The 14319-nt window shown below is 35.2% G+C and overlaps 1 protein-coding gene across 2 annotated transcripts in view; it reads left to right on the plus strand.

Moving 5' to 3' along the window:
- Positions 1-14319, plus strand: part of DNAJC13 (DnaJ heat shock protein family (Hsp40) member C13) — a 125522-nt gene that overhangs the window by 18264 nt on the left and 92939 nt on the right. For both annotated transcript variants that reach the window (XR_008678520.2, XM_031009469.3), the window contains exons 3-5: positions 10606-10681; positions 11448-11597; positions 12028-12069. Coding sequence is in view for 1 of the 2 variants with exons in the window: in XM_031009469.3 (XP_030865329.3) it covers positions 10606-10681; positions 11448-11597; positions 12028-12069 (268 nt within the window). In the remaining variant the exon portion in view is untranslated. The remainder of the gene's footprint in view (positions 1-10605; positions 10682-11447; positions 11598-12027; positions 12070-14319) is intronic.

Here is a 14319-nt window from a genome sequence, read left to right on the forward strand (position 1 = left end):
AACAAACTTACTGCAATGCTTTTTCATTTGTGAGCTTGTAAGTAACTGTGATCATCAAAATTTTTGGTAATGTTCTTAGAGTAGTGACTAAGACTTAACAATCCTCTTTTTTCCTTGTAATAATTCAGAGTACAACTGTTTGTGTGCTCTTAGTGTAATTCTTTTAGGCCTTGAGACTTGGTTTTGTTTTTATAACAGCTTTAAGGCATAACTTATATAACATAAAATTCACCCTTCTAAAGTATACAATTCAGTGGATTTTAGTGTATTCATAAAGTTGTAAACCATCATCACTGTTTTGAGAACACTTTCATCACCTCGCCTTCCCTGCAAAAAACTTCCTCTAAACACTGCGTTACAAATCAGCAGTTAACTCCCTTTTTCCCCCTCTTTTGGCAGGCGTTAATCTACTTCCTGTCTCTGGATTTGTCTATTTGGAACATCTTATATAAATAGAATGATACAAAATGCTGTATTTTCTGACTGACTTCTTCCATTAAGCATAATGTTTTCAAGGTCGTCTATATTATAGCATGTCAGTACTTCATTTCATTAATGTCATATAATCTGTTGTATGGATATACTACATTTTGTTTATCCATTCATCAACTGATGGACATTTGTGTTGTTCTTACTCTTTTACTATTATGAATAATGCCACTGTGAATGTTTCCATATTTCCAGTTCTTTTGTGTATATACCTAAGAGTGGAATTGGTGGGTTATGTGGTAACTCTGTTTAACTTTTTGATGAACAGCCAAACTGTTTTCCAAAGTAGCTGCAGCATTTTACATTTCCACCTTCAATGTCTGAGTCCCAAATGCTCCACATCCTTATCAACACTTATTGTCTTTTTTATTTTAGCCATCCTAGTGTAGGTACGAAGTAGCTTCTCATTGTAGTTTTGATTTCATTTCCCTAGTGATTCATGATGTCGGGTATCTTTTCTTGTGTTTGTAGGTCATTTGTGTATCTTCTTTGATGAAATAATCTATTGAAATCATTTATTTACTGTAACTAAAAAATTTTTATTTTACTTTTTTTTTTTTTTCTTTTTGAGACAGAGTCTCACTCTGTTGCCCAGGCTGGAGTGCTGATCTCGGCTCACTGCAACCTCTGCCTCATGGGTTCAAGCAATTCTCCTGCCTCAGTCTCCTGAGTAGCTGGGATTACAGGCACATGCCACCACGCCTAGCTAATTTTTGTATTTTTAGTAGAGACAAGGTTTCACCATGTTGGCCAGGCTGGTCTCAAACTCCTGACCTCAAGTAATCTGCCCGCCTCAGCCTCCCAAAGTACAGGGATTGCAGCTGTGAGCCACTGCGCTCAGCCAAGTCATTTATTCACTTTTAAATTAGGTTGTCTTATTACTGAATTGTGAGAGTTCTTTATATATTCTGAATAAAAGTTCCGTGTATATGATTTGCAAATATTTTCTCCAATTCTTCAGATTTTTTTACTTTCTTGATGGTATTGTTTGGAGCACAAAGCTTTTAATTTGATGAAATCCAATTTATCAATTGTTTCTTTTGCCATTTGTGCTTTTGGTAATCTAAAAAGCCATTACCTAACCCAAGCTAACAAAGATTTACTTCTTTGTTTTCTTCTAAGAGCTGAATAGCTTTAATTGCGTTAATTTTTGTATTTGGTGTGAAGTAGGGTTCTAAATTCATTCCTTTGCATGTGAATATCCAGTTGTGCCAGCATCATTTGTTGAAAAAACTGTTCTTTCCACTTGAATTGTTTCAACACCCTTGTCAAAAATCAGTTTACCATGACTGTTTAGTTTTTTCCTGGACTCATAATTCTGTTCTGTTGGTCCTGTATGCCTAACCTTATGCCAGTACCATATTGTCTTGATTATTATAGCTTCGTGCTGTTTTGAAACTTAGAAATATGAGTCTCTGAATTTTATTTTTCAGTATTATTTTGGGTATTCCTGGTCTCTTGCATTTCCATATGAATTTTAGAGTCAGTTGTTAATTTTTTTTAAAAGACAGCTGCCCGGCCTGACCAACATGATGAAATCCTGTCTCTACCAAAAAGTACAAAAATTAGTTGGGCATGGCGGCGCTCCCCTTTAGTCCTACCTACTTGGGAAGCTGCAGTGGGAGAATTGCTTGAACCCTGGATGCGGAGACTGCAGTGAACAGAGATCATGCCACTGTACTCCAGCCTGGGCGACAGAGTAAGACCCTGTCTCAAAAAAAAAAAAAAAAGGCAGCTGACAGTTTGGTAGGCATTACATTGAATCTGTGGATCTGTTAGTGGAGTATTGCCATCTTAACAGCATTGTCTTCTGATTCATGAACATGTGTTTTCATTTATTTACATCTTTTAAAATTTCTTTCAACAGTGTTCTGTTGATTTCAGTGTATACACCTTGAATCTTAACTTCTCCCTGAAAGAGTTTACATTTTCCAGATGGTGATAGTTATCATTTCATTGGGTTATATACATTATTAAATGGCACTGAGACTTTTTATTATACTTAACTATTTTATGTGGCCAATTCTAATCTAGGTTTAAAGTACTCCTCAGCAGTGTTAATGTAAAAAATAAATGGCCAACATTAAAATTTTCTGTTGTTTCAGAATAGTTAATTGAACCTTGTCTCTAGAAACATGTCTACGTACAACAAATTTTTTGTGATGTTTGGGATTTAGGGCCTCAGTTTTAAGAGACTCCATGCCTATTTCCGTGTTGCTAAGCTAGCCCCAGCATTTCAGAAAGATGTTATTGATTGTGGAAGTAAAGATGTATAAATATTTTTTCTTCTCTTCATATGTCAAAATTAAAGATAACCTGTCCAGGTATTCCCCTTGAAGATATCTGTGTGACCCATTTCTGTTACCTTTGTAGTAGTTTTCATTATACCTCACTTTATAGCTGCTGAATGCCTTTATTTAGGGTCTGTTCATCATCGGTATGGTTGCCTTAGCTGGCAAAGTAGCTTCTTCTGTGCTTTTCATTTTTCCAACTTGTATAGACATAATTTAATTATATGTTTATTCTGGGAGGAGCAAGAAAAGGAGAGTAGATTCAGGGGGGGAAAGGCACTTTTCTTTCATGAAGGAGAAAAATTTCTGTTTTGGCCTAAGTAAGCCATTTCAGAGAGGAAGGAAAGTTCAGATGTTTCAGTTAAAGCAGAAGTGCAGATTCATTATGGAAAAACTTCAGAGTGATATTCAAGGTACAGGTTCTCAATTTTTTCTGGATAAAAATTTATAAGTAAAATCTACCTGTGGATCATCTTAATATTGCATACATTAATTGTAGCAAATGCTCTGAATTTACAGTATCATTTTGGTATCTAAACAGGATTTTCACCTCAATGCATTAGGATATGTAATGATCAGTCTATGAAATTTAATAACAGAAGCTCACTACATTCATAGTCTCTGTAATAACTGGATACAGGAAATTGAGAGAAGTGCTGAGACAAAGGGAAGCTAGTGAATTTCTAATACCTTTCTTATATGTAGGAATGGAGTTCTACAAGAGAAAAGATATCTTTTTCTTTTGCTGCCTGGCATTTACACACCTCACCAATCCTCATAACCTCCAGGAATCCTGAGGGGTTTTTTTTGTTTTTTTTTTCCCCCTCGCTCTTGACCCTGCCAGTCTTTAAAACTCAGATGAGCTGTCCTTAATTCTTTTGTGTTTTCTTTGTCTAATTTTTTGTGACTATCATCAGGCAACCTGGGACTTGAACATCTCTTACCTAGAATTGCAAATTGGATCACATCTCCTTTATCGGAATCTTATGTTTTACACAAAATGTGTGTTCAAAGCTAGCTCCATCTGAGCTGGAAAAGATATGGACATTGCATCATGGAATTTAAGGCCTTAAAATATTACATTTCATGGGATGCCCTTTTGTTTCTTCTAAAGCTCTTACTGAGCTTTTAGGACAGATATTTGCAGAGTATGTCCTATCCATTTCTTCTTTTTCTTTTCTGAGGAGTACAACTTTTTATCTGAATGAGCCCTCCTTGGTGAAACTGATGTTTCAAGTGAAGTTTCCACTACAGAGTATCCTGGCAATACAACCAGATGAACGATCAGTTTGCCCATTAATTTTGTTCTTTGTTTTGAATATGAATACACTAAAGCAGTCATGGGCCGGGCACAGTGGCTCACGACTATAATCCCAGCACTTTGGGAGGCCAAGGCTGGAGGATCACTTGAGGTCAGGAGTTCAAAATCAGCCTGGCCAACATTGTGAAATCCCATCTCTACTAAAAACACAAAAATTATCTGGTGTGGTGGCGCACGCCTGTAGTCCCAGCTACTCAGGAGGCTGAGATGGGAGAATTGCTTGAACCCAGGAGGCGGAGGTTGCAGTGAGCTGAGATTACGCCACTACACTCCATCCTGGGCAATGGAGCTAGATTCCATCTCAAAAAAAGCAGTTATGGCTACTTTAAAACATAAATATACTAATTATAATTTGTTCAGCTATTCTACTGGAGTTTTGGGATTCCCCACTCTCCGTTAGTCAACTAGTGGAATAATAGCAATAGGAATAGCTAACATTTATTGACTGTTATACTCATTAGCCAGGCACATAAGTGCCAAGTACTTTACATGGATTATTTCTTTTCTCACATTGTGAAGTAGATATACAGTCATGTACTACATAACATTTCCGTCAATGATGGACTGCATATATGATGATCCCGTATGTTTAGATACACAGATATTTACCATTGTGTTACAGCTGCTTACAGTATTAGGTACAGTAACGTTGTACACTAGGAGCAATAAGCTATACCATGTAGCCTAGGAGTGTAGTAGGCTATACTATCTAGGTTTGTGTAAGTACAAAACTAGTAATTTACATACAGAATTTTGGGAAGAAATCTGTGATAGTCACATAATGAAGAAGTCACCTAATGACAGATTCTCAGAATCGATTCCCATTGTTAAGCAACGCATGACTGTATGTATTATCCATATCTTTCAGTCGGGGAAACCAAAGCTTAGAGAAGTTAAGGAAGTTATCAGAGAAAACACAGCTAGTGAGTAGTCCAGGCAATGTGGCTCGAGTTGGTGTGCTTAACCATTAAGCTGTAGTGCCTCCTTTACCAATGCTGACCATTAATCTCCTAAGAAATGTTGTAGGTCAGTTATCCTTAATTTCATTATTAGATGGACTCAAATTTTAGTTCAAGTTACTGGATTCTCAAGCTTTTAATGATAAAAGGAAAAATCCTGGGTTCCATGAGTATCCTAAAGGCTTCAAGAAATTGGTGGCCAAAACTTGTTTTAAAATGGCCAAGGGAACTAGGATATTCAACCTAGGAAAAAGAATTCAAATGGAAGGTCTGACTGGCAGAAGAATTAGGTATGCTCTGTGTGCAGCTGAAAGACAGAACTTGGGCCAGCAGGTAAAATTTGTGGGGAAGTAGATGTTGGCTTACTTCTAGGGAACAGTTGTCAATATCTACAATACCGGGACATGAATAGAATTGCTTTCAGTTAAGATATGTTAGTTTCCTTGCATCAGCCAGTAGTGAACAATTATAACTAGCCAACCTTGCCTACAGTATTATAAAGGTTTATGCTGTGTGTTATGAGATCTAGAGTGTGTAACATAAAAGCTCTCTTCTAACTTTGATTAGTTCTGTTTGGCTTCTTTGAAGCCTGTTGGCGTAGATTCTCCACTGAAGGGATTGAGGATCTTGAACTTTAAAAGTAATACAGGTACACAAAAATTTTCCGACGTCAAGAATTTGAGAACCATTATTTTATAGTAAACATAAACTTTCTCAGTTTACAAAAATGTTGAATTTTCTCTATTATGATCATACTGAATTACATGGATTTTCTGTGCAGAAGAATATAATAGATGTTAGGATGGTGACCAGTATTTTTGTAGTATCTCTGTTGACACTATTTTACATGCCTGATTGATAGAAGCTAGTTAAATATTCAAGTCAGAAATTAACTTTGAGACAATGACAAGAATCTTAGCTCTTATTACTTTGAAGTTTATTTCAGATGTTTGAATTAGATAACTAGTAAAATGTTGGGAGAAAACTGAGTCTTTAAAGGACTCCTATTCACTATCATATTATTGAACCCAGCACAGTGTCAGATAACTCATTTAATCCATTATAGTACCTAATAGAGTATCTGACCTAACACATTGGTTTTTTTTTTTATTTTGCCTAAACATGTAAAAAAATCTTGTTATAAAATACCTTATGTAAAAAAAAATCATGCTATAAAATACCATATGTAAAAAAAAATCATGCTATAAAATACCATATGTTAAAAAAAAAAAAACATGTTTTAAAAAATTGTTGGTTTTTTTGTGTGTGTGTCTTTTTCAAGATGGGGTCTGCCATCTTGCCCAGGCTGGTCTTGGGGCTCAAGTGATCCTCCCGCCTTGGCCTCTCGATGTGCTGAGATTACAGGCATGAGCCACTGCACCCGGCCACAAAAATTGTTTAAAAGAGGAAAGCAGTATTCATAAGAACTAGAAAACTTAAGAATGCTGTAACATTTTTATTTTCAGGAATTAAAATAATTTAGAAGTGTTTTGATGTAAATTAATATGTTTAATCTGTCTGTTAAAAAATATAAGCATCACCTTATCAAATCCAAAACTTGATTACATCCCCAGCTTTTGCCTCAGTGGTTTTCCTGTTCAGATGATCTTATCTCCACCAATACTATCATCAGCACAACATTTTTTTTTCTTTTTCTTTGTCACCAATTGCAGGGGAGTAAAATGCCCCACAGATAAAGCAGTCGCCTCAAACACTTGTATTTCTTTAAGCAGCATTTGTTTCCTGATTCTAAATAACATTATACCTAATGGTAACATAAGTTATGTTTCTTAATAAGCTGTTGTATTACAATAAGCTTGTGAGTTGTGATAACTTAAGAAATGCCTACTTCTTGTAGGCATTTAATGATGTAAGTTTAGTGCCTGAATAAAAAGAAAACAGGTGCAGTAGGTAAAGTCAATACGAATATTAATTTTTCAGTTAGGGGGCAAAGGTCTTTCTGATGTTATGAATTTAAAAATTGGTGTAAAATTACTTGCTGTCTGACATTCTGCTTTAAAGGCAAGAGCAGGCTAATAGGTCATAGATTTGTATGTTGACATATTTTTGGATAGATTGTTTTATTTAGCTATTAAGCATTTATTGGGGTATCTACTGTAGTCAATGCTGGGTACTATGGTAGGAGTTAGCCTCAAAGAAGAAGACTTGTGCCTCCCTGAATCCGTGGAGTCTTTGTCTCTTCTTTGACTTGGGACACTGTTGACTTAGTAAAAGATAAAAATCTTTTATTTTTCTTGAGACGGAGTCTCATCTAGGCTGGAATACAGTGGTATGATCTTGGCTCACTGCAGCCTCTGCCTCCCAGGTTCAAGCAATTCTCCTGCCTCAGCCTCCTGAGTAGCCGGGATTACAGGCACCCACCATCATGCCTGGCTAATTTTTGTATTTTTAGTAGAGATGGGTTTTCGCCATGTTGGCCAGGCTGGTCTCAAATTCCTGACCTCAAGTGATCCTCCTGCCTCGGCCTCCCAAAGTGCTGAGATTACAGGTGTGAGTCATTGTGCTTTGCTGGTAAAAATCTTTTAGCTGTAAATGTTGTGACTAATACTCTATACATGCAAGACATTTTAGAGATTTTCATCTCTAAATCTGTTATCTAAGGGGGCTTTTTAGAAAATCATTGAAAGTTTAGCTTTGTTATCCAGGGAGGCTTTTTTGGTAATCTTTGGAAGTTCAAGCTTGCTTATAAAGATGTCTTAAATGACATAGAAATATTTGCCCCATCCTTAAGCGGAAGTTCAACAGCCACTCTAAAAAGAGGAGCGGCATGAGGAGTACTTAAGGAAGGGAGTGCGGAGGGGAAGGGAGTTCTCTTAGGAATTTTCTTTTTTTAATAGCTTTCTTAGGATGGCTTAAAGATAGGTCCGTGTTCACTAGTTATGACAGTACTCTGCTGGGTCTAGCATGCATACAACTCCAGGATCCTTTTGCTGAAGGATCCAGAATGTGATCTCTCCAATATGGTAGCCGCTAACTACATGTGGCTATTTATTTAACTTTAAATAAAATGTAAAATTCAGTTGCCTTAGCCACATTTCAAGTGCTCAATAGGTACACTTTTCTCATTGCTACCTTATTGCAGGGGCCCCCAAGCCCAGGTTTTTGGCCTCTTTAAGAACTGGGCCCCACAGCAGGAGGTAGGCGGTGGGCAAGCGAGCCAGCATTACCGCCTGAGCCCCATCCACCGCCTGCACATGAGAGGGATCTAGGTTGTGTGCTCCTTATGAGAATCTAACTCATGCCTGACGATCTGAGGTGGAACAGTTTTATCCTGAAACCATCCCCCTGCCCTGTCCATGGAAAAATTGTCTTCCACAAAGCCGGTCCCTGGTGCTAAAAAGGTTGGGGACTAGTTCCTTATTGGACAGTGGAAATTTTGCCATATCAGAAAGTCTTTCTTATTGGACAATGTAGGTCTAAAATATTGTCATCTCAAAGTTCTTTTGACAGTATGATCTAGATGACAGAATTATATGAGAAAGATATTAGAAGAGGCTTAGGTGTGGTGGTGAAGATTGGTGTAGGATTGAAAAGGATATTTTCTTAGCCAGTCCTCTAAGACTGTACATGGCACCAGCAGTTACATTTGGAACATTTCAGGCATTCTTTCACTTTTTGCTCACAGAATAAAATAAACAAATTCTGTAGTTCTATTTCAGGATTGTAAGGATTTTCATGTTTGAATTTCAAGGTGATTCTGAAAAATAGTTTGTGAATTCACATCTCTTATCACACATTTGATTTCACTGTGCAGCTTTTAAGTCAAAGACTGAGCAAAATCTTATTTCTTTGTTTTAGTTCCTATTAATTGATTAAGACTTTGAAGTTTTGAGACTTTTAAGCTCTTTAGATAGCTTGTTTACTTCACCAGTCCCCTAACCCTCACTCCACTTTAAAAAGAAGCAAATGACTGCTTTTTTGTTAGAGGGAAGTGCTGTAATTTTTTAGTTTCTCACTTCACTTTAGACATGTAGAGTTAGGGAAAAAAACACAATGTAGCAATACTTTTGTATATGGATATGTGGTAAAGATTAATAAAATCTTATCATTTCCTTTTTACCTAAATGGAAATACTTTCTCATTTTTATAATATACTGATTTTAAAAAATAGACAAGAGAAAAATGAAAATGTGAAAGATCTCTCTTGATCTTAATGGGAATACTTTTATTGTATTACCTTTGAGTCTGATCATGGCTGTTTGTTTAAGTTATTAATGCCTTTTTAGCATATTAATAGTTCAAAGGAAGAAAACATGATTCTCTCCGTAGATGTCAAAAAGACATTTGATTTAACTTAAGCATTTTTGATAATTAAAAAAATCTCATATTAAAATACAAATAGATATTTCAATAAATATAACAAATTATGTTAATAGATTTTTCTAATATTGAAGTGTTTACCTAATTGGTCACGGTGTATTAGTATTTTAAAATGCGACCTTGATTGTTACTGCTAATATTAGCTTTGAAAATAGATTGGTGGGTTTTTTTCTTATTGTATTGTCTTTTCAGATTTTAGTAGTATTAAAAAAATTGAGAAGCTGTTTTTTACTCAGTTTTCGGCAGCAATTTAAGGAGCATGGGAGTTACTTGGTCCTCAGGTTTCTTCTGTCTTGAAATCATTTGAGCCTGGTGCTTTTGGAGGATGTAATTCTTTGCAGCTTTCTTAAATTCTTCAATATAAGGGTTGATTTATCCTTAATTTTCAAATTTGTCAGCATAGAATTATATACAGCATTTTAAAAAACTTTTGGTTGTGTGAAGTCTTTGTTTTCCTTACTTTTGTTTTATATATACTAATGTTTTATCCATTTTAATATTTTATTTCCAAAGAACTAATTATTTTGCTTTAAATAAGTTTTTCTAATTCAATTTCCTTTTATGATTATGAATTCCTCTCTCTTTTGAAGGATTACTGATACCCAAATGTTTTTTCTCCTTCAAATATGTTACTTGAAAGGAAATGAAGTGAGAAGTGAAAACTGCTTGTTTGTGATGTAGGCTTCCTACTTCTATAAAATTGCAACACTGAGATGTAATAGGTAGTTGCTTAAGTAGAAACTATTAAGATTCCAGGATATGGCTGTGACTGACCAGTTGCCCCAGGCCATAGTTTTTCCTTCCTTTCCATATGGCTTTGTTGTAAGGGTATTTTGAAAGCATTGGTATGCAGTGTTTTTTTTTTTTTTAATAAAACTTTCCCATTTAGGATCTTTCAGCATCCTCAGCTGATGCTTTGCCAACTTAATTTATACTAACAACACACAAGATTGCTTGCATATAAATCATACTTTTCTACTTAGATATCTTAATAGTTCACAGTAAAATGAGTGGGTGGGTTTTAATAAAAATAACATTTTAGAATGTTTAAAAAGGTGAGAATATATAACTAAGCTATATTTAGTCACCATTAATCAACTAACACATTTCTATGTATTGAACTGTTTGTTTTGTGTTATATATATTTTCTTATAAAATATCTTTTTGTTTAAAACTAAATTTAAGCACTTGTTTTCCTTTGTAGGTATAAGCGTGTCTTTTCAGTTGGAACTCATGCGATTACTACATATAATCCCAATACCTTAGAAGTAACAAATCAGGTAATCCTGTTAGAAGCTGTTAGGTGTTTGTATGAACTCCCTTTGAATTTTAAAAGCCAGGCTGTGACCATTACCCTCCCTTAAATCAGTACTTGAAGATAGAAATGTCAAATCTGAAAGAGATTGATGTGCTTACGTAATACTCTGATTTGGGGACCAAAAATAAATAATAAATAAAGGGGAGGGGGAGAATATGCTTATTTCTAGGCTCTCAAGGGTATAACTTGATGTTACTATTAGTTGTGGCCACCTCCTTTATGTAAAATTAGTAATTTAGTTCTCTATAATTTATAAAGGCTTATACTTTTTACTGTAATAAAAGCGTATATAAGTCATGAGTCCAGTTAGTATAAAATACTCGTCATGGGAGTAGGATTATGTGTTTATAAAGGCAAGAGTAACCTGAACATTTATAAGTAAACATATTCAAAGATATTCTGGCCTATTTTAATTCCAAATTAGGCATGTTTCACAAACTTTTTAACAAATTTTTAAGTAATCATAAAATTTCACTTCCCAGTTCTTGTCACTTTTTAATTTTAATTTCTTTGGATTAATGTCATCATTAAAATAAGAATACATATTGGATTTTTCTGACTAAAAACCTTTAAAAGAATTTCTTTTACAGAATTACTATAAGAATTTCTAGACTCTGTTTTATAAAATTTTGCTGATTTAATCAGTGATTATGAAATTAAAGTGACAAAAATAAGCATTATGTTTTACTGTATTATAGTAGCACCAGTCAAAAATTTTTTTTTTTAAGTGGCCTTATGGAGACATTTGCAGCATCAGCCCTGTTGGAAAAGGACAAGGAACGGAGTTCAACCTCACATTTCGTAAAGGCAGTGGAAAAAAGTCAGAAACTTTAAAATTTTCTACAGAGCACAGAACAGAACTTCTTACAGAAGCATTGGTAAGAAGATTCCATGTTCATAAATGAAATTTCTTTCTTCTCTTTTTAAAATGAAGTAGTTACATAGAAGTAGAGAAATTAATATTCTCTGCCCCTGTACCCACTATGATTATTTTTTTCTTACTGACCTTTAACTTGACCCTGTGAAACGCTCACTTTTCTCTAACAGGCTGGAAAATCTTTTATATTTGAAAGTTTATTAGTTTTTTTTTTTAATTGCATATGCAGGAGAAAGCATTGTATGTTTATCTTGTTCTTCAATAAGGTTTCATACTCTTTTTATTGAATATTCTTAAACTATAACTTGAATAACAGTTTTTAGTGTCCAGGTTACCAAGTCAGGATTTTACTTGCTTTGAGTAGAAGGGAGTGAGCCAAGTTTTCCTTACCAGTCTGTTGTCATAAACTGTGGTTATATTTTCTCTTTCAGAGATTTAGAACTGATTTTTCAGAGGGAAAAATCACAGGAAGGGTAAATATTTAACATTTATTATGTATTTTTATTTGTTCAAATGTTGCCCTTTATTGTAGAAATCATTTCATAATCCGTGTGTTCCATTTGTAGCAAAGCTAAAGGGAAAAGAAACAAAATTGTAATGTCTCCTGATATCATGTGATGTAGTTTAACAGGAAACTCAAATATCAACAGTTAGATTTAAGAATGTTGATACTGGTAGATGGGGGGGAAGAAGGGCAAAAAAACCTTTGGAGCATTAAAAGCAACGCTATAAGCATTCAGGTAGTCCTTATACAGTATTCCAAACAGTAATACCAGAGAACGTCATACTGCTGATAGTGCTTGTTGGAGCATTCATTCGTTGTTTGGTGTAGGAGTTTCTTATTTCAGAAATATTCAAGTTTTAAGATTTCAGCATATTGAAACTGTCTTCTTACATGTTCTTGGACTGGATCTGGCCTGTACTGAAGCTTGGCATGGTGCACTGACGGCTTTGGAGGAAGCTGTGGTAGCATATCAGAGTCGTCTTAACTTTCCCAGGCCTTTTCCAGTAATGTAACAGCAGCATTTAAACTAAATCAGAGACTTCTGGCAAAGAGGAACAGGAGTGTAACCTTTTTTCACTCTCTTGAGATATTAAATTTCTTCCCATTAGCAAGTATTACTTTTATAATGGAGAAAAATAATGCTTAAATTTATAGCACTGTTCAGAACCCTAGCTTCTGGCAAAAGGCAAGAACTGAATTCTGATATGCGGGCAGCACCATTCTCCTGTCTGTCTTAAGCTCTCATCCTTTCTATGAATATTCTGCTACTTGTTTTAGCATCCCAGAAACCTCACTAATTTCAACTCTAGCAATTGGCTGGTTGCCCAGCAGCCTTTAAAAATAGTTTAATGGCAACTGGCGAGCTGCTTATTTCTTGTTCCTGATAAGCCATGGTCAAATTTTTATAAATCATAACTTGGTGTGCTTATTTTAATTATTCTATATTGGCAGGTGACGTACCTCATCTGTTTAGGAAACAACTGCTTTCAAAAGCATACTTAGAGTTTTTATATAAGCTGTCTTTTGTACCAGTTAACTTCAGCCATTTAATACTTTTCAAAATCTTGTGGTAGAAACAGTACCTCTAGAAGATTGCCCAAAGGATAGTTTACCTGATTTTACATCAGGAGTAAGGGGCTCAAAGTGACACCTGTATTGTCCTAAAAACAAGTTTAGATTCCACCCCAAATACTGTGCTGGCTAAACGGCACTCTTCTTGCCTAAGTTGAATTTGGCTCTGAGACCTCCATTTGCCCTAGATATACTTCTAAATCAGGGTTTCTCAAAAGTCCTTCTTGGTTGGCCCCTGCAATCCTGAGGGATAATGATGCTTCCATCAGCACATCTCATTAATGGCAGTTGTTTATGAGCTGGGAGGAATGGAGAATATCCTATATAGTGGTCTTGAGGCATGTAAACAAGTATAGTTTGGAAAGCTCCACAATTTTTGTGCCTTGCCTTCTCCCATTCCTGCAGGAGAGGTGTGGCATTGATTGATCTTTTGGTTCAGAATCAAGGTTCTGTATTCTTGGATTAGTGCAGGCCCTTTGTCTGTCTGCATAATTACTTTTATGGAACTATGTGTGTGTTTGATGCATAGATCAGTAATGTTGAGGAGACTTGATGTCCTGTGAAGGTCATTGCTGACTTCAGTGTTGGGATATTAGTGGAGGTGTTCATTACTTAGTGCTTCACTCTCTTTTCTGAAAACCTAGAAGATAATTTCTTATTTCAGTATCAGAAATAGTTGTACTCTAGAGCAACCAATTGATTTTTACGTTAAAAATTGTAATTGACCATGTATCCCACTTTATATTGATGGGTAGAAAACTTTGCGGTGTTTGGGTGGGGGAGAGGATACTCATTTCACATCTGAAACTTTGTTATCCTTATTTTCTCTTTGCTTCAGTTTTCTATTATTTTAAATTTATTTTCTTCTTCCGTATTGCATCATTTTGCTTAGCAGCCTAGATTAAACCTTTTTTCTTTTTAAAGGCTAAAACTGGATAGTAAATGGATATTGACTATTCTAATAATTTCTGACACTCAGCTACTTTAATTTGTGAAGGAATATTATCTAACTGGAATTTTACTTGCTAATATGATCAAACATCTTGAAGATAACTTTCCAATTGTGTGATTAGAAAAGCCTAAGGTCAAATGTAGGCCTCAGCTTTTTTTTTTGTATGTGGAAATAAAATATACATTAATATACTGA

This window comes from Gorilla gorilla, chromosome 2, assembly GCF_029281585.2.
Source record: "Gorilla gorilla gorilla isolate KB3781 chromosome 2, NHGRI_mGorGor1-v2.1_pri, whole genome shotgun sequence".
Classification (NCBI taxonomy): domain Eukaryota; kingdom Metazoa; phylum Chordata; class Mammalia; order Primates; family Hominidae; genus Gorilla; species Gorilla gorilla.